General features: G+C 37.6%; 1 protein-coding gene across 1 annotated transcript in view; it reads right to left on the bottom strand.

Moving 5' to 3' along the window:
* Positions 1-1,535: 1,535 nt before the first annotated feature.
* Positions 1,536-27,370, bottom strand: part of SLC4A10 (solute carrier family 4, sodium bicarbonate transporter, member 10) — a gene marked incomplete at its 5' end in the record, with an annotated part of 223,129 nt that continues 197,294 nt past the window's right edge. The window contains 3 exons of the mRNA XM_006867029.1: positions 1,536-1,602; positions 8,221-8,337; positions 11,520-11,587. Coding sequence (XP_006867091.1) covers positions 1,536-1,602; positions 8,221-8,337; positions 11,520-11,587 — 252 coding nt within the window. The remainder of the gene's footprint in view (positions 1,603-8,220; positions 8,338-11,519; positions 11,588-27,370) is intronic.

Raw genomic sequence — 27,370 nt, 5'->3', positions numbered from 1 at the left:
AGCTTGAACCACCAACCTTGCGAGTCAAATGGACTTTGAAGTCCAGTGCATTAACCCACAGCACCACACTAGGACTGCATGCATATTGTTGTTGTTAAGTGTCATTTTGTAGCTTCAGACCCATACCGACCCTGCATAGGGTTTCTGAGGAACAGCTGGTGAGCTTGGACCATGGACCTTGTGGTTCAAACCAGCACTGCAGTCCAGAGCATTAGCCCACTGTCCACACCAGAACTTGTAAGTCATTGAAAACTACCAAGGCTTGGGTCAGACACACCTTAGCCTGCAAAATACTCTGTTTGCTTTTGAACACTTTAAAGAGATCTTTTGCAGCAGACCTCTTTAATATATATGCAGTATTTTGTTTTTCATTCTGTTGTTGCTATGAGTTGGAACTGATTCTATGACACCTAACAACAACTCTCTCTCATATCTATCTATCATCTATCTATCTATCTATCTATCTATCTATCTATCTATCTATCAATCTATCTATCTATCCACACACATATATATGCATGTACATATTATAAGCACTGGACTATGAACCACAAGGGTGGCAATTCAAGTTTACCAGTAACTTCTCAGAAGAAAACTGAGTCTTTCTGCTCACACAAAGATATACAGCCTCAGAAACACTATGTTGTTGTTGTTAGGTGCCATCGAGTCGGTACTGACCCATAGCCACCTTATGCACAGCAGAACAAAACACTGCCTGATTCTGGGCCAATTTCACTACTGTTACCACACTTGAGTCTATCGATGCTGCCACTTGGACAATCCATCTCACTGGGGGATTTCCTCTTTTTCTCTGATCCTCCACCTTACCAAACATGATATCCTTCTCCAGAGACTGGTTCCGCAGGACAATATGTCAGACGTATGAGAGACGAAGTTTGGCCATCTTGGATACAGGATCTTTATGAGTCAGAATTGACTCAGTGGCATTTAACACCTATATATATATATATTTCCAAATGAATGAATATATTTTAGCTGCATATAAATTCTTAGGTATTAAATGTATCATATTAAATCAAGGAAATACATAAATATAATTATTAAAAAAAGCTTTCAAACTAACTTTTTAATTTGGGTCTTTTGAGATTAAGTCATGAATGCTAAGCTATTAAAAACTAAAAAGAAGTAAGACTACCTTTCAAAATTCTTCAGAATGAAATTATCAGGCAGCTTCGGGTCACTAAAGTAGGAAAATACAAACTAGGTAAATATGGCCTCTCTTTTTAAGAAAACTATTGCTCTTTTGAAACTGAAGAGGGCAATTCTGTGTTTGCAAACGTCTAACATACGACAAGGAACATGGGGTTCTCACATTAGCTATTGTATATCTATCTCACAAGGTGTCTTAGTGTTCAGAAGTTTAAGCAGATATGAAACAAGTATTGCACTACTTACAGTATGAAGGTGGATTGGAGATGAGAGACAGAATTTACAATATATGATCAAAGCAGTTTTATTAATAATTAATGGTGGTACTCTTCTCATATATTTTAAAAAATAAATTGAAGATCAAGTCATAGACAAGTCTCCCTGTCAACACCTTTCCCTGAGTCAGCTTTCTTCTCTTTTCGGCTTTCATTGCTATGGAGGAAAAAGGAGACATTGATTACTGTAACCCTGCATGGCGACTGTGAGAACAGCTTGCTCAGACACCAAACCCGCCCACCCATCCTCAAACCACACCAGAGCCCAAAAGGAACTGCTCTCTCATGCTGTGAAGCAGAGATCAATATCAACAATTAAAAATCCTCTGCACTCAGTGGGATAGAAATCAAGAACTGCAGAGAGGGGGCAAATTCAAAATACTGAAACAAAAGAAACAACAAGGAGAGATTTTTAAAACAGTTTCTAAAGCATGCATGATTAATACCACGGTCCCCTTTTGGGCAAATGAATCACTGATGATTGCTGAATGTGCTAGTCATGCCCCTATCTTAAGACAGCATCAACACCAGTAAATGACACAAACAAGACATCACAGCAAGCATTTCTAGGTTTTGCTACAAGTGGGCCATCCTTTTTACACAAACTGATCCTGATCTTTGGTGAGGACTATATCTGGGGTTCCATTGGCTTCAATGAGGGGGTCATAGTGTACACTGCTCCAGACAGCTATGCCCTCTCTAAACACACAAACCCTCACCCTGTGGATCAAATGTTTCATCTTCGAAACAATGCTTCACCTCAGACTTTCCAGAATACAGTCCAAAGTGGCTTTCATTTTGATCACTCCCCAGTTAAATTCACCAATGGCAATATGACTGTCTCATTTGTCTGTTTTTTTCAATATTCTTCCAATTGATGTTTCCTATTCTCACATTGTCAGTTTTCATGGGAATTTCATATAATGTCTTCAAATGCATGGAGTGTACTGAGTACAAGCTTCCAGAGGGGCAGAGACCCTCACTCGCCAGCTTCTTTCAGCATACTGCAAAGTCCTTACATCTGTAGCTTCTCTGGGCCCCTCCCTGCAGCTGACATGAAGGCAACCAACAGTCAGTCCTTGAAGTCCTGTGCTGGGAGAAGCCCCCATGTTTAGGATTAACTTTATCCTTCAATGTAAATGTATGAGATAATTGATGGTGGGGAACCCTTGGTTTTATAACTTTTTCAAGTAATCAAGTGACAGTTAAAAACCTCTATTTTAATGTGGGCCTCCTGTGCAGCTGATTCCTCAGTGGTCAATAACTTAGACACATTCTAAGAGTGTGTTTTTTAAATTGTTTTTCCTCCAATTCAAGCTAGAAACAGCCCTTCTCAGTTGTCACCACCGCCCGGCACCATCAGGTAAGAAGTGCCGGAGCTTCTGCCATCTGTGGCATGCTGCCAGCACTGAGAGCTGGTGTGAGTAAGTGTCTATGGCACTCGGGTTTGTGCCTGCCACACTTCTCAGCACATACTACTTACAGGTCAGAGCAAAGCCACTTTTTTCCCTTTTCTTTTCTCCTTCCATGAGATGAGATGACAGTGTGCACATGATGTGTTGAGAGTCTTAACTTTGTATTTTTAACTTCTCTATCTGCATGACTCACTTTCTTCTACTGAAAGTTCCTTTCATATGACAAGTGACGGCTACTCTGCTTTTTAAATTAAGTTTTCCTTGGACTCTACTTGGCTTCTAGCCTCTTCTATCAAATAAAGCCAATGAATGAGAGCATCTGTGGGGCACTGGATGACATCTAGGCTTGGAGGGAGAAGATGTGGGTCCAAGTTCCAGAAGTTAACAATGAGTTGGATGCCCTTTGACTAGTTACTTAATCTCCCTGGGACTTGGACTCCTCATCTATAATTAGGTTTGGACTTGATGGCCTGCAGGTTCTCTTCTAGTTTGAATTCTAGAATCCCAAGGCTGGTATTCCCAATTCCAATGGGCTCTACCTTTTGAAAGACAGAATAGCAGCTACTCCACAGCACATAACAACAACTATAACAGATAGAACATTGTTTGAAACACAAAGTCAGTGGTTCAAGCTCACCAACCACTCCTCAGAAACCCTATACAGGGTTGCTATGAGTAGGAACTGACTAGATGGCACTTAACAACAACAATAATAGCACATTGTGGGGACACTTGTCAAATTCATGTTTACATATAAACAATTCCTTTGTATACAATACTTTGGAGCATAGAAAGAGTCCCATAACCTTTTGATAAATGATTTCCCAATGCAACAATTAGTCACCAAGCAGTGAAAAAAAAAAAAGATCCAGAATGTTGACTTGAACTACTGACGTGCTTCCCCTAATACCCAGATTTGGTCATACTGGTTACTTGGGTATAAAACAATAACTGGTTGAATGTCTGTGTATTTCCTTTTATTCTTTAAAGCCAGTGGATTTGGTATCAGATTTCAATAAACTATGAGTCAGAAGTTTTATATACAGTTCAAGACTGCTCTGAAAAAAGTATTTTTGACTTGTACCTTCCTACTATGAGTAGTACTTTCTTCATTCCTTATTACATGCATGTTTCTGGATGCCAATCAAATCAAAGCTCTTTCATAATAAACATATTGCACATCTATTTTACACCACAGAAATAAACAAATGTTACATATCTATTATGTGCCAGGTACTTTGCAAGGACTAGTTACAAGGTAAATAAAAGTGATTTAGTTCTTGAAGAGTTAAAATTTTAAGTACACCTCGCTGCAGGCTAATGTGCTGGACTGTAATGTTGGTTTGAACCACATGGTGGGTGATTCAAGCTCTCCAGCTGTTTGTTGGAAACCCTATACAGGTTCACTATGAGTAGGAACTGACATGATGGAAATTAACAACAACAACAAACCCCACTATTGACTATCTTATTATCTGGCATTTCATATTTACGACCATAGTAAAACATCTATCCAACTATTTTACACATTAATGATGTATATCTGGCAGTAGCAAACACACATAGATGCAAGGTAAGAGTAAGGATGGCTGCGATGGTTAAAGTTTTATATCAACTTGGCTGGGCCATGCATGATTGTCCGTGATTTGACATGTATGTAATGATGTAATTTGGCAGTTATATAATGATGCCAAATTATTATTTGTCAGCCTCCATTTGTGATCTGATGTGGTCATCCTCCATTTTTGCATAATGCTGATTTCACATAACAACCTGGTCTTTAGAACCTAGCCATATAGATAAACGAGAGAGGATGTATAGGAAGTAAGGTTTCATGAGAGAGCAAAAAGTAATCAGGTACTTTCATGCTTCTAAGTGATTTATGAAACTGCTACTTTTCAATGGCAACAAAATGGTTGCTATAAGCAAATTTACCGAGAAGTCCCGTTTTATGTAATCAGAGAATTAGACTCCAGGATACAGAGGGAAATGGAAGCATGAGGAGGATGGCCTCAGAACCTAGCTTCTGCCACTAAGGCAAAATTAAGTAAAAGTAGTTACTCACCTAGTCTGATAAAATGTGTTCTTGTTTTTTGTTTTGTTTTGTTTTTCTGGCTATATGACAACTGTATCCTGGGTGAACTTTTAAAAAATAACTTGATTAATTTTTGGTTATTGAGAATATACTTAGAGAACATACACCAATATGACAACATCTACATGTACAACTCAGTGCCACTGATTACATTCTTCAGGTTGTATAACCATTCTCATTCTCATTGTGCAAACTGTTCCTGTCCATTAACATAAACTCATTAGCCTCTTAAGTTTTTAATGAGACTTGGTGTGGTGCTGTAGGATAAGGACTGGACTGGTATACAGGGTCGCTAGGAGTTGGAACCAGTTTGATGGCACTTAACAAAAACAACATTTCCACTAATCTACTTAGTAAGTTTCAAGAAGAGATTTTCACTTATATTTACAGTATTGTTAAACTAGGATCAAAATTAGACTTTCTACATATGTGGTAGAATTTCTTAAATTCTCCTTTTAGTTATACTAGACAAAATATTTGTTACAAAGGAAAGTGAATGAAATAGTTGAGAAAATACAACTGTTATTCCAAACTCCTCTAAGAAAAGGCAGCTAGCTAGCCTTCTCTGATAGGCACACAGGGGCCTATAGCAAAGGGTAGTAGATAGAGATAGATCAACTAGCTGGGAGTCAGAGTCTGCATGGGAGCCACATTAGTAGACACAGACACTAATGACGGGGTCTTTAGATCTTTTTGCCCAACAAATACTGTAAATAGCAAGAGAAAGCAATGGCTTCAGAAGGAAATTGCTTCTACTAGTATTGGTAGCTTTAGGACTTTAGGACCCACATTCTTTCTGTCGGTTACCAGTTAGAAGGATGAAAACACTAGCCACCCAGAGATATCATTATTTCACATGGAAAGCTACAGATTTTATTATACTGAAAAGTAAAAAATCTGGGCAAACTTTCATTCCAGTAATATTTTGGACCTCACATCATTGGGAATATATGTTCAAACTATAAGAAACAAATTGTTATAACAAAATATAAAGGATAGTCTATTTTAAATTGCATTTGCTTAAAGTACCTTACATTGTTTAGCAAAGTTGTTCTACCACCTGAAGATTTAATTCATATTTCAAATCTAGATACATACTTTTAAAAACAACTAGGATTTTCTGAGGAAGAATGTCATTTGACATTACTATTTCCTTTGAGGATTATCTAAAATATCAAGCCATAAGAGTTTTTACTTGAACCAAAGAAAAATAGAGGAAGAGTTTGGACTATGGATCCATGTAGTAAAAGAAGAAAAGCAATCTACAAGCCTGATTGTCTCCAATTCCCCACATATTTCTCACAGCCAGCATTTAATTTGAACCTCAAAACTGGATTTCACATTTTCAAATATCAAAGAAAGCCATATTTTTAATGTGAAAGAGTTCACAAACGCTTATTTCACTGGGCTTGAGAAATTATCTTTCTTACAATGCTCTGATTTTCTTCCAAGAGTTCTAGCAAAACAGAATAATTGTGAGGATGATAACTGTAACAGAGTTCTTTGGGAAAGGAAGATAAATAAGGCAAGGTTTAGAATAAAATATTATTCTGCTTGAGACAAGCAAGGACATATGTAAAGGTTTTCTAACCTTTAAAAGAAAGCAAACAATAGCCAAAAGGCTATAAGACAGTCTACTGAGTCACTTATAGGAACCTCCTTTGTAGTAAGTATTGAAGGTAGTTGAGAGTGAGAGAGAGAGACATATATATATATATATACACAGAGAGAGAGAGAGAGAATCAGGGCTAACCCCCAGCTTCTGAAGTGAAGACTCTCTGGACATCTATTGTTTGTCTTGCTTATGCTAATTTGGGGTAGAGATGACAGTGAAAGAGCATGCTATTTTGGGGTGACAAAAAGATAGCAACAAGAGACACATATTCCACATTTAATATAACCTCTTCCTCCAACATATGTTTACAAATATTTCCCATGATGCTAGATAAAGCCTGCAGGTTTGGATCCATGATGGTGCATAAATGGAAGCTCCCAGATTTGCAATTGCTTAATTTAAGGAATGAATTTTTCTTTTTTCCAATTTAGAAATTTGATATCATTACTAAATACAGTTCTGTGGGATTTACTGATTCATGTATGATGTATTTGCATAAGTCTCAGAAGGAATGAAAAAAAGTTTCCTGAAGCTTCAAATCTCCATAGAGCTTCATAGAGCTGAGCAGTTATAGAAACACCATTGATACTCAGTCTAATACAGGATCTGATTAGTTATAGGAACACCATTAACACTCAGTCTGATATGGGATCTGAGTCTAGGACTCTCCATGACTTTTGCCTCCCCAAAACTCACACAGAGGACATAGACTGACCAGGTTTCTGGAAGACACCATTTAACATAAGGAGACGCAATCAAGGAATAGATTTGAGGGTGGGGGTCTTACCTTTGGGAAATCAGCTTCTAGAGTGATTAGGAAGGGGAGCTTATGACAAAAATGTAATATAAAAATTAAGTAGAAAATGTTAATTTAAGATAATGAAAATAAAGAACTTAATAATTACAGTAATTACAGTACACTGTTCCCAATCCCTCAATCACTCTCTAACAAAATGAGACTTTAGCATAACATAGGAATTCCTTTTTCCTCAGATCAGAATCAAAAGAAGATTGAATGGTTTCAAATGTTATTTATAAACTCTGGAAATCCTATGATGATTCTTGTTATTCAAAGATAAAGTCCACCCCAGCATGCATTTAAAACTATCATTGGCAGCTAAAAGAGTTGTATGCTTACATACAGAGAAGTAAGAATGGATAGAACTTTTTTGGAGTTAAGTTTTTTGCTAAGGGGTTAAGGCAGATTTTCAGGAGTTAAATTAGAGGGACAAGAAGTTTATCAAATATAAAATCATCAACATATCTGCCATATGGGTTTTTAAAAAGATAAGGTGGGTATTTCAAAATGTGGTCAGACATTTAGTATTCTGGGCAAGAAAGATGAAGGAATACAATAAAATTTTATTTTTAAAAAGTAGGCCAAAATAAATGGTCAAAAATGGGGACTCATTTATAGCACCATTTCCCCCCATCCTAATAGTTTAGAATGAGCTTCCAACTTTAAGGGGAGAAACTGACAAGCATTCAAACGTTTGTGAAAAATACAGTTTCAACCTACTTAAAAAATGATTTCCTGAAATACTTCATATCTAAATTTGATGGAAACTAATATTTATTCTTTTGCTAATGGTTTCATGTCACAAAATTCATGGATATTAGCATATAATTTCATTATTTCAAAATTCAAACCTTTTAGAAGGAAAGCTTGACTCCTTATCTTTTGAGTTATCAGCAGTAATCAGAAGATTTCTCCACAAAGCAGTCTTTGACATTTCATCAGAAATATTTATCACAGAAGGATCATCTCTAGATAGGAGTTTACCCAAAATGAAATAATAAATATTAAATAAGTAACAGCAGTTATCCCATGATAGAAATGAAATATATACCTTTGTACAATATTTTGTACAATATGTTTCTAATTAAAAACTAAGAAAAATTAAATAGCTGTCTTGAGTATAAAACAATCTGTGAAAAATCAAAATCTAAAGGCTTCTAGTTGCATGAAACTGATTTGGCCACAATTTTCTTCATTTATTTCATATTATAGAGATTAGGTTCTGTATGTTGATTGCTTAGTCTCTTGCTCATCACATATCAAACAAAGCAGTCTTTTAAAATTTAGGTCAGATCACATCACTACTCTGCTCAGAAGCCTGCAGTGTTTTCAAAGCACCTAGTAAGTATTAAAGCTAAAGTCCTTACAAAGCCCCCTGACCTCATCGATTGCTGCTTGCAACCTGCTTGCTTCTGGAACAAGACAGCTGCTGCCTCCAGGCCTTTGTCCTTGCTCTTCCCTGTGCCAGAAAGTTCCTTTCCATTGTGAAAGCCATTCCCCCTATTATGGATTGAATTATGTCCTACAAAAATATGTTTCAACTTGGTGAGGCCATGATTTTCAGTATTACGTAACTCTCCTCTATTTTGTGATCTGATGTCATTATCCAAGTGCTGGAAATCCTAAGCTTTTTAAGGTTAGTGAGCAGAAGTAGAGGCAGTTATGTTAATAAGTCAAGATACACTCTACAGGATTAGGTTGCATCTTTTGAGATATAAAGTGATTAAACAAGGGAGCAAACAGAGATCAGAGGGGCCTCAGGACCACCAAGACAGAACAGGCAAGACTAAAGCATGTCCAATGGACTCAGGGTTGCTGTAGTGAGAACTTCCTTCACTCAAGGAAGATGGACGCCAAGACACGTGGAGATTTCCAAGGAACCTTGGGCCTACAGATGTTAAAAGGAGACAAGGACCTTTACCCAGAGCAGATAGAGAAGGCCTTCCCATAGAGTTGGCGCCTTGAATTTAGACTTCTAGACTCCCAAGCTATGAGAGAATAAATTTCTGTTTGTTAAAGCCATCCACCTGTGGTATTTTGGTTATAGCAGCGATTAGACACCCTCCTTTGTCACCTTCTCACAAAGGTATTCTCTAACTATTCTATTTAAACTTGCAATTTTAATTCTTTCCTGGCACTCCTAGCCCTCTTTTGCTGGGTTTATTTCACTTTTCACCATCTGACATACTATATGTTTTACTTGTTTTTTAGTTTCTGTCCCTCCCTATCCCATTCTACTAGAACATAAGCTAACTGCGGACACGGATTCCTTACTAAAACAGAGCTTGGCACTTATTATCCACTCAATAAATATTTGTTGCATAAACGAATACAGAGTGTGCTTCAGACAAGAGTTTTCCTAAATATGGCTAGGAAACTTACAATATTAGGGCCTACATTATGGAAGGGTTTTTTTTTTTGTTTGTTTGTTTTTTTGTTTTTTGTGTGTGTGTGTGTGTGTGTTTAATGGCACCTATTATAGGTGGTGCTTACAATACTGCAAAATATTTGCAGGGTTAGAAATTCAAACAAATGGCAGCACTGATAAACAGAGTCCTAAGGAGCTCTGGTAGCATAGTGGTTACGAATCCAGCTGTGAACCTTAAGGCCAGTAGTTTGAAACCAGCTGTTCCACTGGAGAAAGACGAAGCTTTCTGCTCCCATAAAGATTTACAGACTCAGAAACCCTGTACAGGGTCGCTATGCGTCAGAACTGAGTCCACGGCACACCACTATCACCACCACCAGTCAAAGAAAGTTTCGATGAGTGTGAAAACAGCATCCTTTTTTCCACATAGGAAAGAAATTCTGCTGTGAAAACAATCATGTTTTAAAGAGAGTCTAGGTTGACCTCACATAGTGATTGTCCATAAGACAGCAACAAATTCAACCTTTAAAAAGAACGCTCATGGGTCCCAAGAAAACCCACATATACCCAGTCTGGAAATGTGTTCTGCAATTCTGCTAATCCCTCCAGTCCTTGATCTGCCTAGAATGATGGTTTCAGTGTAACTGAGACCAACTAATTTCCTAAAGAGTGTGATGTGGAATACAAGTTCTATCCTGAGGTTTATAACAATGAGCCCTGTCAGCAAGAGTTTAGAAAATGTTGAACAAAACAAATCCAATGTTTTAAATTAAGTATGATTTAAAAATTTTAATAAGCCAAGGTACATTGTGAATCTCCATACTGGAACACAGCATAGAACATTTTCCAAACTTACATAATCACAAAACTCTTCAGAGCCTCATTAGTACCACATGAGGCTAATTTTCTACAAAATACACTTGAGGAAATGCTAGGTTCAACTAAATAACCAACAGAATTTTAAGATTTAAATATTGTTTCAAAAAAACAATACTCATTGGGCTGCTAACCACAAGGTTAGCAGTTTGAATGAACCGGCAACTCCAAGAGAGAAAGATGAGGCGTTCTGCTCTCGCAAAGATTTACAACCTCAGAAACCCTGTACAGAGTGACCATGAATGGAAACAACTCAGCGGCACACAGCAGCCGCAGCTGGTATATAAAAGAGAGTTTTAAAAGAAAAATACTGACATTAAACTGAAAAAGATGTAATTTTTGGCCAAATATTTGGAGAAAAATTTTTTTTTAGTAACCATAAAGTAGTTTGCTTTCTTATGCTATGTATTTGTTCACAAAGGAGATGAGCACATTTTAGAGAGTTGCATAAGTATTTTCTAAAATTACTGCTATGACTGAATTCTACAATTTAGGAATTAGATTATTTTTTTGGATGGGCATTTTCTTGAGCATATTCCCAGAGGTAAAACATTTACCTGTGATCCACTTAGTTAATACCTAGCTCATTTATCCCAAAAGTGAATCCTGACCCTGTTTTTAGCGGTGCTACTTTATTCTATATATATTATGAAATGAGAAGAAAAACCTTCATATCATAGTTTCCTGACCCCCTTCATTTTACACAGCTTAGCAATATCGCACAGATATGAATGGCCAAATTTAGTACTGAAATCTTGGTATTCTAGTTCCTAATCTCAGTTGTTTCTACTTAATCACAACTTCAACAAACTTATACAGGAATCCATACAGTAATAAATTCCTAATAGAGAATACAAGAGCAAATCCCATTACCCAAAGTGGTGTACCTTTATGTTTGTCTCTTACCTATAGTGCCCTTCCAATGGGAGTTGTACTATGCCCTCATCTTCCATCGCTAACATACTTTGTTCTTCCTGGAAAGACAAATATGAAGTATATCAAGTGAACCTGATGAGTTTCATTTTACTTTAAAGAGGAAACACAGATTAATGTTTCATTAGCTCATTAACCTCAGAGCCTTCCACTTTGTTTGCATTTATTAATTCTAGCACAGGTCCTTTCAATAAAGCATCAGCTAACAAGAACATAAGTAATTAATGAGCTATTCATACCACAAAGTAATTTAAATGCTAACAATCTCCTTCATGTCACTCACTCGATATAAAACAGTTCCAAATTTTACAAATAAAATGAAATATTATAAGGGCAAAATTATTAGTAATGTAATCAATATCATTGTTATACAGTTGAAAGTACATTCCCAAAGTGTTCTACTAGGAGGGTAAAGGGGATGTTTAGAGCAGGAGTCCTCAAACTTTAGTTTACATCAGAATCACCTGGAGGGCTTGCTAAACTACAGATTGCTGAGCTCCACTCCCAAAGTTTCCCACTCAATTCGCCAAGAATTTGCATTTCTAACAAGTTTCCTGGTGATGCAAATACTGTTGGTCTGAAGACTTGAAGTGACATATTAGAACTTTCTTCCTAGTTTCTACTAGGCACCTACTGCCAAAAACCACCACTTAACTGTCAGTTTGTCATACTGTGGTGGCTTGGATGTTGCTGTGATCCTAGAAGCTATGCCACCAGTATTTTAAATACTAGCAGGGTCAACCATGGTAGACAGATTTCAGATGAGCTTCTAGATGAAGACAGACTAGGAAGAAAGGTGAGACAGACTACTTCCGTATACTTAGTCACAGAAAACCTTATGAACAGTCGTGCAACACTGGCAGACAGAACCAGAATATTAACTACTGAAAAATGATGAAGAATACTGTCACCAGAATATTGTCAGATACAGTGTCAAAAGATGAACCCCTCAGGTTGGAAGGCACTTAAAATTTGTCTGGAAAAGAGCTGCCTCCCCAAAGTAGAGTTGACTGTGAAGACAAAAATCGAGAAAACCATTCGGGACCTTCATTTGCTGATGGGACACATCTCAAATTGAAGAGAAACATCTGTAAATATCCATTAATAATTAAACATGGAATGTACTAAGTATAAAACTCGAAAAATTGTCAAAAATGAAATGGAACACATAAACATTGATATGAAATTGGTCAAACATGCAATCAAGATGTACTGATAATTACTGGTGATTGGAATGTAAAGATTGGAAACCAAGTGGAAGGATCAGTAGTTGGAAAATATGGCCTTGGTGACAGAAACAATGCTGGAGATTACCTGATAGAATTTTACAAGACCAATGATTTCCTCAATGTAGATACCTTTTTTAAAAAGAATAAGAGGTGACTATACACATGGACCTCACCACACATAATACACAGAAATCAAATTGACTACATCTATGGAAAGAAACAGTGGAAAAGTTCTATATCATCAGCCAAAACAAGGCCAGGGGCAGAATGTGGAACAGACCATCAGTTGCTCATATGCAAGTTCAGACTGAAGCTGAAGAAAATTTAAACAAGTCCACAAGAGCCAAAATATGACCTTGAACATATCCTATATGGATTTAGAGATAATTCAAAGAACAGATTAGTGCATTAGACCCTAAAGACTGAAGGCCAGAAGACTGTGGGATGACATTACGAACATCATAAAGAAAGCAAATGGTCATTAAGAGGGCAAGAAGGAAAAAAAACAAAATGGATGTCAGAAGACACTCTGAAACTTGCTCTTCAGCATAGAGATGCTAAAGATAATGGCAGAAATGAGGAGGTAAAAGAGCTAAATAGAAACATTTAAATGGGACAAAGTCAAATATTATAATACAATGTGTCAAGACCTGTAGTTAGAAAACCAAAAGGGAAGAACATGCTCAGTATGTCTCAAGCTGCTGGAATTGAAGAAAAAATCCAAGCTTTGACTTCCAATATTGAAGGATTTTATGGCAAAATATTGAATGATGCAGAAAACATCAAAGAAAGATGGATGGAATACGTAGTCACTCTACCAAAATGAAACGGTCAATGTTCAACATGTCAAGAGGTAACATATGATCAATAACCAATGATACTGAAGGAAGAAGTCCAAGGTGTGTTGAAGGCATTGGCAAAGAACAAGGCTCCTTGAATTGATGGAATACAAATTGACATCTTTCAACAAACTGATGAAGTACTGGAGGCACTCACTCATATATGACAGGGAATTTGGAAGACAGCTACCTGGCCAACTGACTGAAAGAGATCTATATTTGTGACCATTCCAAAGAGAGGTGATTCAATGGAATGTGGAAGTCATTGGACAATATCATTAATATCTCATACAAGTAAAATTTTGCTAAAGATAATAAACAAACAAACAAACAAACAAAAAACAGCTGCAAATGTACATTGACAGAAAACTGACAGAGGTTTAAGCCAGATTCAGACAAGTACATGGAATGATGGATATTATTCATGATGTTCGATGGATCTTGGATGAAAGCAGAAAATACCAGAAAGATGTTTACCTGTGCTTTTTTGACTATGCAAGGGATTTCTATTGTGTGGCTCATGACAAGTTATGGACAACATTGTGGAGAATGAGTATTCCAGAACACTTAATTGTGCTCATGAAGAACCTGTACATAGACCAAGAGGTAGTCATTTGAATAGAACAAGGGGAGACAGAATGGTTTAAAATTAGCAAAGGCGTGCGCCAGGGTTGTATTCTTTCACCATACTCATTCAATCTGTATGTTGAGCACATAATCTGAGAAACTGGATTACATGAAGAAAAATGTGGCATCGGGACTGGAAGAAGACTCATTAATATGCAGATGTAATATGCAGATGATACAACCTTACTTGCTGAAGGTACAGAGAATTTAAAAATCCAAGATCCCAATCTTCGGTATGGGTTTCACCTCAAAGTAAGGAAGAAAAAAATCTTCACCAATGGATCAATTATCAATATCCATATAAATGGAAAAAAAAATTAAAGTTGCCAAAGATTTCATTTTTCTGGCATCAGCCATCAACACTCATGGAAGCAGCAGTCAAGAAATTAAATGATTAGGCAAATCTGTAGTACAAGAACTCTTTAAAGTGTTGAAGAGCAAAGATGTCAGTTTGAGGACAAAGGTGCACCTGACCCAAGCCATGGTATTTTCAATAACCTCATATGCATATGAAAGTTGGACAGAGAATAAGGAAGATTGTAGAAGGATTGATACATTTGAGTTATGGTGTTGGAGGAGAATAGTAAAGGTACCACGGACTGCCAAAAGAATAAACAGATCTGTATTGGAAGTAATATAGCCAGAGTGCTCCTTGGAAGCCAGGATGGCCAGACTTCATCTCTTATACTTTAGACATATTGTCAGGAGGGACCCGTCTCTGGAGAAGAATATCATTTTTGGTAAGGTGGAGAATCAGAGAAAGAGGAAGACCCCCAATAAGATGGATTGGTACAGTGACAGTAGCAATGAGCACAAATGTAGCAGTGATTGTGAGTTTGGCGCAGGACTGAGCAGTGTTTTTTGTGTGTGTGAATTATGTGATAGTTTACATGGGAGAACATTAGCTTTACATTCATCCTATTGTATTTTGTTTCACTGTAATGATTACAATACCCTCCATGAATCATCAGACAAGCAAAGGGTACACCCCGCAATTCTACCCCCGGCCATCAGCACACAGCCCTCTCCCTCCCTGAGTCCAGAGTTCCCAGCCGCTCTATCTCTCCACACCGTCCTCGCTGCCTCCATCTCTGGTGTCACTGCTTCTCAGGGTAGGGCCCCACACTCCACTCTTCTCCCTTGATGGTTCCAGGAACCTCCACTCCTGGACTGCAAAATCAACTACTTTCCTCCTTTTGTTATAAAACATCTACCATTACATTTCCAACCCTCACAGTCAGTCTTGATAGCAGTTATTCACAATTGTACCACCAGAGTCTTATCCCCATCTCCTTTCATCAGCCCCATCCAGACAGATTGGAAGCCACTCAGTAGAGATTCTATCTTCCCCTGCACCCTCTGGAACTAGGCTCCCTCTTGAAAGCTTGTAAGCTGGTCACTTCTTGCCTTTGAAGCCCCCTATTTTGGTTAGCCAATGTCTAAGTTGCTGGGCAGTGTTTTGTTTTGTTTTGCATAGGGTCACTATGAGTAGGTACTGACTCGGCACTTATCAATAACAACATCTTCCTAGTAGGATCAAAACACAGGTGTGGCTGCATGGGGCAGTAAATTAAGTAGCTGATTTCACTTTGATGCATTTGAGACTTTGGTTTCATGGCTCAGATAACTCTCCACAATGTCAATATTTCACCCTTCTCAATGGGTGGAAATTATTTAGATATTTGTTTTTTTCATATATAATATTTTAAAACTGTTACCTGGGGGATGAAAATAATCTGTGTTTACCATACTGAAATGTTATAGTTCAACTTGTTTCAAACACCAAAACGGAAATTTAGTTATTTGTAATTAGAGCTCCTGGGGAGTGCTGTGACTCTGTAGGATACACACTGGGCTGTGAACCACAAAGTCAGCAGTTAGAGCCCACCAGCCGCTCCAGGGGAGAAAGACAAGGCTTTTAGCTTCTAGATTTAGAGCTTCAGAAATCCTATGTAGCCTCGCTGATTCCAAAGAACTTAACAATCATAACAAATTAGAGCTCCTATTGAATTCATTTATTTTAAATGGATCAATTAGCACTGCTCACATTCGGAGAACTATTCCGAGCCACTTAAGAATACTAGAATTATTAGTAATCTCATTTCAGAAATGGAATTTAAAGATGTATAAAAATGAAGAATTGTCCAAATGTACAGTGATAGAAAACAAGAGAAGTCACCTTGGAGTCTCATCTTCCCTTTTTCAATAATTCAGCAGGGAATTAACTCAGCTAATTCTCTCTCAGCTACTGAGAGAGAAGAGGGCATTATTCCTAGTATACAAAGCTATTTCCAGGGCATTCAGTATGCACACTGTGGCCCTCAACTTGCCCACTCCATAATCTGAAGACTCTTTGATGTATTTCTTATTACTAAAAGAAACTAAAAAATAGAAAATGAAAATCTTCACAACCACTCACAATGGACCATTAAACAGCATCATGACAAACAGAAAAGACTGAAGTTGTCAAGGACTTCACTTTACTTGGATTCATAATCAATGCCTATGGAAGCAGCAATCAAGCAAGCAAATGACATATTGCAATAGGGAACTCTGCTGCAAAAAGCCTCTTTAAAGTGTTAAAGGGCAAAGACGTTACTTTGAAGAACAAGGTGCACCTGACCCAAGTCATGGTATTTTCAATCCTTTCATTGCATGTGAAAGCTGGACAATAAAAAAGGAAGACCACAGAAGAATTTATGCATTTGAATTACAGTGTTGGCAAAGAATACTGAAAATACCATCGACTGCCAGAAAAATAAACAAATCTGTCTTGGATGAAGTACAGCCGGAATGCTCCTTAGAAACAAGGATGGTGAGACTTTGTCTCTTGTACTTTGGACTTGTTATCAGAAGGGATCCGTCCCTGGAAAGGGATATCATGCTTGGTAAAGTAGAGGATCAGCAAAAGAGAGGAAGACTCCCAATGAGATAGACTGGTACAAGGGCAGCAACAATGGGCTGAAACATAACATCAATTGTGGGGATGGGACAGGAATGGGCTGTGTTTTGTTCTGTTATGCATAGGGAACTGACTTCATGGCACCTAATAAAAATAACAAAAGAAACTAACTATTTTATTACTTCTGTATTATGCTTTCTCCCCTTGCTAGGAATTCCTTTTGGCATTACTCTCAGAATTAATTCAAGGTGAGTAGACAGTACCGTTTGGTTTGACAATATCCCTAACATTTTCAAAATTGAGCAGAACTAATCTGGTTAGTTCCAAATCACCAGCCACTCCTTGGAACTCTCACTATGAGTCAGAATGGATTTGACAGAACTTAACATCAACAACAACCTGAAGTTTAGAATGATACATCTCTTTCAAATGAGTCAGTTGCCATATATAGAATGTAATGCACATCATATTAACTTATATGCATATCCTGGAGTCAAGGGTCCAGCATATGCATCCTTTTAGATAGAAAAGGTAACCTTTTTCTATAGAATAAGTTACCTGAATGTACATGCAGGGACATGAAAGCAGATAGTTTCCATATATCCAGATGCTTTTTCAGTAAAATCAAGATAAAAGCTAAATGAAATGCTTTCCTTAGCTGTCTCCTGAAAAATAAGCCTTCTATATGATATATTTTCTGGCCAACTTAAAATTAAATGTCAAGAAGCCAAGTAGAGAGGTTAACAAAGAGTAAAGAAACAGAAGAGAATAACAGTGTTATGAGTTTTTAGGTACCTGGTGGCAGAAGGCCGATGTTCACGATTCAATCTACAACCAAAAAAATGAAACCAAAGCTTTGTGAACTAGTCTGCTTTTTCCTTAGACGATTTTTCGCTTTTCTCTCAAATTGCTTTCAATAATTATTTTGCACTCTGTGGCTTGTTAGCATGTGTGGGCTTTACACTAGTCATAATTCTATCCAAACAAAAACTCATCACCTCTAAAGATAGCATTTCCAAGCCATGCTTATCTGAAGAAGGGAGGCAGAGCAGCCGCTGCCTTCAGTGCCAGAAGGAAGCTGGGGGCCATGGAGTGTGGGGATGGACGGCCAGCTGAAGCCCAGGCAGTACTGTGAGGAAGCCAAAAACTGAGACTTTCTGGGGAGGAGCAGAGTCAAATTAGGCACTGGTGGTCACGACAAGCATAACCTAATTTATCTCAAACGTATAGGCAAAGAGAGTGTGAGTACGTAAAGCTAACCCATAGCCACCAATCGTAGGTTATTGTTGTTAAGTGCCTTCAAGTCTGTTCCGACTCATAACCACCTTGTATAGGCTTTACGAGGCTTTACATCTTCATGTGAGCAGAAAGCTTCACCTTTCTCCTGTAGAGCAGCTGGCAAAGTGCTCAGACCACAGACTCTGTATTTTGCAGTCCAGTGCTTATCATATGGAACTACTGTTGTTGTTAAACGCTGTCAAGTCGGTTCCAACTCATAGCCATACTATATAGGGTTTCTGAGGAGCAGCTGGTGGGTGTGAAGTGCTGATTTTGTAGCCCAAACCAACCTTGCAGTCCAGTGGTTATTCTTCAGTGCCACACCATAAATACCTGAAAATGAGTTTCATTGAGCATTTTATTTATGGAGGGTCCATCAAAATATGCTAAATTCTATAGCATGGTGAATATGTTGTAGGAATGGTGATTGAAGTTCACCCAAGAACACTGGAAGGGACTGGTTAACTTAAGGACTAGAGGAATTGTTTGGCATTGTTTAATTAAGTTATTCAAATTTTTTTCCACTTACTAAGTAAGTGAAGGATATTTAATACCATAACCAATATAAGTCAGGTAACTTGAACTATTATAAAAAGTCAAGGAAAGGTTTTCACACTAAAATAAACATTCTTTGATGGCTACCAGGGGTAGGAGGAAAGGGTGAATAATTCACTAGCTAGAGTAATTATGTGTTAACTTGGGTGAGAGGGAAGGCAATATTCACCAAGAGGGAGATTGTCAGAATGAGGAATGCAGGGGAATATATGAGGAAGAGTGCAAGAGTTAAGGGAATAGAGGTAAATAATATTATATACACAATCCTGCAATAGCAGTAATCTAAGGTCAGATATGGTGATGAATACACAGGCTGAGTTCTGGTGTGGTGCTGTAGGATAGGCATCGGAATGCAAACTGCAAGGTCAAATGTAAACCCATCCTTGGAAGCCCTGTACAAGATTGCTATGAGTCAGAACCAACTCAATGGCACTTAACACCACCACCACCACACAGCTTGAACAGGTGCAGGCGGGAGAGTGGGAGCATACCCACAAATGCATGAAGGTTTGACACAGGGTATTTGTCCATAGATATTTACCTTTGCTGCAAATATATCCATGAATGTGATGGAGCATTCAGGGAGCAAAATTATTGAAATGTCTTAGATATTACCAAACACCTTAAGGGAATGAGTTGCTGGGCCTGGAAGCTCAGGACAATGGTCTCAGAGTACACCATAGTCAATTGGCATAACATAGACCACAAAGACAATGTTCTACAGCCTACTTTGGTGAATATTGACTAGGATCTTATAAACTCATGAGTGGCTAGCTAAGGTGCAATTGTTGGACTTTCTGTGTCCAGAGGGAAGAAGTATGATGAAAACTGAAGATGCTTGGAAACCATTAGTCCCATGGACAAATGGGCCATACAAGCATCTGTCTTTACTGGTGCCCAGCTACCACTACCAACTGCTCTGAAAGGACTGCATTTTAAAAGGTACTGGATAAAGTGACTGGTGGAACTCCGTGACTATGGCCTTTGGTCAGGAATTGAGCTCACCGTGTGGCTCAATTTTCAGCCAAGCACTAAATATCGGGAACAACATTATTAATGAACAACATAGAGTGGTCAACCATTCAAGATCAAAAGGGCAACATTTACCCAAAGACAAAATTTAGAAGGATGGTGAAAGAAGGAGGAATGAAAACAAGAAATAGGGAGGAAGTTGGATAAGCGAGGTTACATTGAGGGGATTGCAATTGAGATGGAATTAATTAAAATGGATGAACTGCTCTGTGAACCTTTACTCAGTTCACAATATAAAGTTAAAATAAACAAATAAACCAAAGGCAGGTTATTGAGGCTTGGAAAAAACTATTCTACTTAAAATAACAAACAGCTCAAGTGTTTCTTAGTCAATTCCTATTTAGCATTCAAATTTTTACTGAGCATGTACTAGGTGTAGGTACAAAGTAAAGAAAAAGCAAAATCCAGGAGCAATCCATTAATTCATTCAATAAATATGTATGAGCATGAACTACCTGATAGGTAGAGGTATCCTGCTACACACCAGAGATACAGCAATAAAAAGAAGGACATAAATCCTGCTCTAAGAAAACTCGAAGAGTCACCATGAAAAGTACTAGAGCCGGGGGAAGTGATATTTCAGCTAGTCTTAATTGATCAGTTTTGTTATAGAAAGGAAGAAATTCTAGATGCAAAGAAATAGTGTGACTGGAATAAATAAGATGTAGTTACATGGCAATGAAAAACTAGCCTGGCTGGATCCCAGGGACTGTGTTAAGTAAAAGAAGAAAAATAAAATTGGAGTCAAACTGCAGTCTGTTTTTATGAATAGGATGTTATGTATACAAATTACATGATGAATTAGAATTGTATTCTGTGATAGCATAAAGAATACAATTCTGATATTACAATACCTAAACTAATGCTCTATCTTTTAACTACTTTTAGTGAAATGAGCATCTGCTACTATATCTATTTTTTAGACAAAATTTGTATCTGAATAGAATTTGTCCCTAAAGCTCAAAGTACAAACAACAACAGAGTATAAATGTTCACAAAGTTGCTCACAGAATTAGAAAATATTCAGCAATTTCAGAATTCATAGAAGCGTAAGAAATTGCAGTTCAACTATTTTATATTACTCAAATAGAAAAATGAGGCCTAAAGAACAGAAAGTATCTCACTAGCCTCTTCCCTAACTAGTAATAGACGAGGCAGTGCTGTAAATTCACGTATCAGTCACAGTCAAGTTGATTCCAATACCCTATGTGTATTGGGATAAAATTGTGCTCCACAGGTTTTTGTTTTTTCTTTTCAACCACCATATACCCCTACAGATGTATTTTATTTACTTCAAAAAATATTTATTGAGCACTTACAACAATGTGCCAGGCAATAAAATGAATGCAAGAGTTGAGTAAGAATCGGTCTCTATCCTCCAGGAACTCACAGCATGTGGTGGTGGTAGTGGTTGTGCGTCGCTGAGTCGGTTCCAGTTCATAGTGACCCTGTATAGGGTTTCCGAAGTTGTAAAGTGTCATCTTTCTACCATGGAGCAACAGGTAGATTTGAAATACTGACCTTGTGGTTAGCAGCCCAGCTCGTAATTCACTATGCTAGCAGAGTTCCTTTCACAGCATGTGTAAGAGAAAATAAAGTAATAGATGAGTGTAATTTGATATTTTCTGATATTCTCTGCTTTTAGGCAAGATCCATCTCACATCAGCAATCATATCCCTCATTCTACAACTGTCTATTGAATCCAGGTTGAATTCTCTGTTAATGTATTGCTATAACCATTTATTTATTTATTTATTTTTGGTAATTATATTCAGCAAAATTTTACTTGTGTGTGATATTGATATTTTTGAATAATTTCCACATTCTGTTGAACCTTTATTTGAAATAAGTACAATTATGGATCTCTTCCAGTTAATTGCTAGGTTGCTGTCTTACAAATTTTTTGGTGAGCATTTCCAGAGTTGCAGCCATTTGCTAAAAATACTGTGACCTTTTAGAAGCAGAATGTCAAACTTTTCTTCCACAGTGCTTCTGAGCATGTTTGAACTGCCAATCTTTCATATAGTATTTAAGCACTTAACACAAGGACTCCTATGTTGTTGTTAAGTGAAGTAGAGTTTGTTCTGACTCATAGCAAAGGAGATATATATATACATATATAAGGCTATATATATACATATATAAGGCTATATATATACATACATATATAATAGCACAATTGCTCAGTAGGATAACCACAGCACTGGGATTTAAGTCCATCAGCTGTTCCATGGGAAAAAGATGACACATTCTGCTCCTGCAAAGATTTATAGCCTAGAAAACCCTATACAGGGTCACTGTGAGATGGAATCAACTTGATGACACTTAACAACATCAATATTTTCTTCAATCTTTACACACACACACATATATATGTATATATATATACATATACAGAGTCCTGGCGTGGTGCTGTGAGTTAATTTGTCAGACTGCAAAATCGTTTGTACTGCAAGGTTGGTGGTTCAAGCTCACCAGCTGCTCCTTGGAAACCATATACAGGGTCGCTATGCATCAGAATTGATTTGATGGCACTTAACAGTAACAACATATATATGTATATGTATATGGAGTTCTGGTATGATGTGTGGGTTAATGTGCTGGACTGCAAGGTTGGTTTCAACTGCAAGGTCGATGACTAAAGCTCACCAGTCACTCCACAGAAACCCTACATAGGGTTGCTATGAGCTGGAACCAACTTAACAACAACAATAACGTATATTTACATATGTACACACACACACACACACACAGAGCAAGAGTCCCGCTATGGTTCTATATGATAAAACACTGGACTGAAAGCCACAAAGTCTGTGATTTGAGCCCACTAGCTGTGCTAAGGAGTAAGATGAGGCTTCTACTCTGAAGAAGATTTAAACCTTTGGAAACCTTATATATGTGTATGTATATAGATTAGGGCTTCCAAGAAGCAAATGTTAGGTTTGAACAGCCATCCTTGTGGTTCACAGTCCAGTGTTGACCCTACAGCATCACATCAGCAATCCATAAATTGTTATTGTTGTTGTTGAGTGCCATCAAGTTGGTTCCAAGTCACAGCAACCCTGTATAGGGTTTCTGAGGAACAGCTGGTGGGTTTGAACTACTGACCTTGTGGTTGGTTCTCAGTCTAGTTCTGTTCATACAGTGCCACACATATATAAAATGTTAACAGTAATTTGAAAACCATAGTATGTTATATTGTGTTCCTTATGACTTCCAACAGGAAGAAGAACAGATACGTGAAACTTGTTAGGTGTCATACAGATGGCTCCGACTCACAGAGACCCTCTGTACAACAAAACAAAACACTGCCCATTCTGCACCATCCTCACAATTGCTTGAGCCCACTGCTGTTTCTACTGTGCCAATTGTTCTCCTTGGGGGGAATCTTCCTCTTTTTCACTGTTCCTCTACTTTACTAAGCATGATGGCCTTCTCCAAGCATAATGTCTTTGCACATTTCACTATATTTTTAGGTGACTCCTGAAAATATGTCTGAAGTATAAAAGATGAAGTCTCGTCATCCTGGCTTCTAAGGATCATTCTGGATTTACTTCTCCCAACACAGATTTGTTTGTTCTTCTGGCAGTCCATGGTCCTTTCAACATTCTTCTCCAACACCATAACTTAAATGAATCAATTCTTCTAGGATCTTCCTTATTCACTGTCCAACTTTCACATGCATATGAAGCTATACAAAATACCATGGCATGAGTCAGGCACACCTTAGTCCTCAAACTAATATTTTTGCTTTTTAACATTTTAAAAAATTCTTGTACAGCAGATTTGCCTAATGCAATATGGAGTTTGATTTGTTGGCTGCTGATTACATGAGTATTGGTAGTATATCCAGACAAAATGAAGTCATGGACAACTTCAATGTTTTCCCCATTTATGATGATGTTATTTATTGGTCCAGTTGTGAGGATTTTTGTTTTCTTTACACTGAGATGCAATACATGCTGAAGACTATAGTCTTTGATATTTATCAATAAGTATTTTGAATCTGGTTAACTTTCAGCAAACATGATTGTATCATCTGCATTACAGGTTACTAACTAATTTCCCACCAATCCTGATGCCACGTTCTTCTTCATATAATTCAGTTTCTCAGATTATTTGCTCAGCATACATACTGAATTAGTATGAGAAAGGATACAACCCTGACACACACCTTTCCTTATTTCAAACTATTCAATATTTCCTTGTTCTGTTCAAACACCTTCCTCTCGATCTATGTAGTTTCCTCATGAGTACAATAAAGTGTTCTCAAATACTCATTCTGTGCCATATTGTCCATAGCTTGTCATGGTCCACACAATCTATTCTTTTGCATAGTCAATCAAGCACAAGTAAATATCTTTCTGTTATTCTCTGCTTTCAGTCAAGATCCATTAGACATCAGCATTGATATACCTAAATCCTTTCTAAATCAGACTTGAATTTATATGTCAATGTACTTTTGCAACTGTTTTTAATTTACCTTTATAAATATTTTACTTCATATGATATTAATGATATTGTCCAACGATTTCTACATTATATTGAGTTGCTTTTCTTTGGAATAGGCACAGATATGAATCTCTTCCAATCAGTTGGTCAGGTAGCTGTCTTCCAATTTCTTGGCATAGATGAATGCGTGCCTCCAATGCTGCATCAGTTTGTGGAAATATTTCAGTTTGTATTTTGTCAATTCCTGAAGCCTTGTTTTTTGCCAGTGCTTCCAATGCAGCCTGTACTTCCTCCTCAGTATCACTGGCTGTCTCTTGAAACAGTTGATTATCAGTCATTTCTTTTTGGTACAGTGACTCTGTATACAACTTCTATTGTCTTTTGATGCTTTCTGCATCACTCAATATTTTGCCCAATTGCAATCCTTCAAGATTGCAACCTGAGACTTGATTGCTTTCTTCAGTTCGTTCATCTTCTTGAGAAATGTTGAGTGTATTCTTCCCTTTTGGTTTTCTAACTCCAGGTCTTTGCACATTTCATTGTAGTACTTGACTTTGTCTTCTCGAGCTACGCTTTGAATTTTATGTTCTGCTTTTACTTCCTCATTTATTCCAGTTACTTTAGATTCTCCATGTTCAAGAGCAAGTTTCAGAGTCTCTTCTGACATCCAGTTTGGTCTTTTCTTTCTTTCCTGTCTTTACTGACCATTTGCTTTCTTTCTGTATGATATTCTTGTTGCTATCAACAACTCTTCTGTTTTTCGGTCTTTTTTGTGTCTAATGCATCAAATCTGTTCTTCAGATGATCTCTAAATTTAGGTGGGATTTGTTCAAGGCTATTTTTGGCTCTTGTGAACTTGCTTTCATTTTCTTCACATCCAGCCTGAACTTTAAATATGAGCAATTGATGGTCTTTCCCACAGTTGTCTCCTGGTCTTGTTTTAGCTGATGACATGGTGTTCTTCCACTGTCTCTTCCCACAGATACAGTCGATTTGATTCCTGTGCATTCCATCTGGTGAGGTCCATGTGTATAGTTGTATTTTATGTTATTTAAAAAAGATATTTTCAATGAGTCAGTCATTGGTCTTGCATAAGTCTATCATGTGATGACCAGCATAATTTCTAATTTCTGTCACAAAGGTCATATTTTCTAACTACTTATACTTCCCTTTTCGTTTCCACCGTTTGCATTCCAATCACCACTAATTATCAATACACCATGATTGCATGTTTGATCAATGTCAGACTAAAGAAGTTGAATTCTTCAATTTCTACATCACTGGCTTTAGTGGTTGGTGTGTAAATTTGAATAATAGTGGTATTAACTGGTCTTCCTTGTAGGCATATGGATAGTATCCTATCATAGACAGTGTTGTACTTCATGACTGATCTTGGTATGTTCTTTCTGATGATAAATATGACACCGTTCCTCTTCAATTTGTGTTTTCTGGCATAGTAAAGCTTATGATGGTCTGATTCAAACTGGCCAGTAACAGTCCACTTTAGCTCACTAATGCCTAGGATATCGATCTGTATGCATTCCATTTCATTTCTGACAATTTCCAATTTTCCTAGATTCATACATTGTACATTCTATTTCTGTTTATCAATGAATTTTTACAGCTGTTTCTCCTCATTTTGAGTTTGCCCCATGAGCAAATGAAGGTCCAAAAGCTTTACTTCATTCAAGTCATCCTGGACAATTCCCCTTTGAAGAGGCATCTTCCCCAGTTATATTTTGAGTGCCTTCCAACCCTAGGGGCTCATTTTCTGACACTATATCTGATAATATTCTAGTTCTATTAATAAAGTGTTCCTTTTCTGGCACTATATATGACAATATTTTGCTGCTATTCATAAGGTTTTCGGTGGCTAAATAATCAGTAGTAGCCTATCTCTCCTTATTCCTAGTCTTTCTTAGTCTGGAAGTTCTATGAAACCTGTCCACCATGAGTCACCCTGCTGGTATTTAAAATACTTGTGGAATAGCTTCCAGCATTATAACACGCAACACACAAGTCACCACAGCATGACAAACTGACAGAGGAATGGTGAATACATTAAACTACTCACTCAGTAATATAAGTTGAAAAGAGAAAAAATGGGTGGCTATATAGAATCCATATAAACAGATAGACATAACATATATTTTGCCCAAGGACATTTGATTCAGTGTCTCTAAGTGAGTTATCTAAATTATTATAAAATATAGAAATTCTAATACAGTAACACAGATCTAGAGGTATAGATTCTGTAAGATTTAGGGGAAGTCTTATCTCAAAAGTTAGCGTGCATCAGAGTCACCTAGAAGTCTGGTTAAAACACAAATTGTTGGGCCTCACCACCAGATCTTAATTTGGTGGGTTCAGAGTGGGTTGTTGTTGTTAGGTGCCATTGAGTTGGTACCGACTCATAGTGACCCTATGCACAGCAGAACGAAACACTGCCCGATCCTGGGCCAACCTCACTACTGTTGCCACGCTCGAGTCCACTGATGCTGCCACTTGGCCAATCCATCTTGTTGGAGGTCTTCCTCTTTTTCTCTGACCCTCCACCTTACCAAACATGATATTCTTCTCTAGCGACTGGTCCTTCCTGACAATATGTCCGAAGTATGAGAAACGAAGTTTGGCCATCTTGGCCTCACGTCTTTTGGCAGCCCAAGGCACTTTGAATATTCTCCACCAACACCATAACTCAAAGCCATCAATTGTTCTACAGTCTTCCTTATTCACTGTCCAGCTTTTACATGCATATGAGATTATTGAAAATACCATGGCTTTGGTCAGGCACACTTTAGTCCTCAAGCTGACATCTTTGCTCTTCAACACTTTCAAAAGGTCTTGTGCAGCAGATTTGCCTAATGCAATATGTCATTTGATTTCTTGACTGCTGCTTCTGTGAGTGTT

The sequence above is a fragment of the Chrysochloris asiatica genome, unplaced genomic scaffold (genome assembly GCF_000296735.1).
Source record: "Chrysochloris asiatica unplaced genomic scaffold, ChrAsi1.0 scaffold00099, whole genome shotgun sequence".
Lineage (NCBI taxonomy): Eukaryota > Metazoa > Chordata > Mammalia > Afrosoricida > Chrysochloridae > Chrysochloris > Chrysochloris asiatica.
The sequence above is the reverse complement of the archived record's forward strand: the minus strand, read 5'-3'. Positions and strand labels throughout refer to the sequence as shown.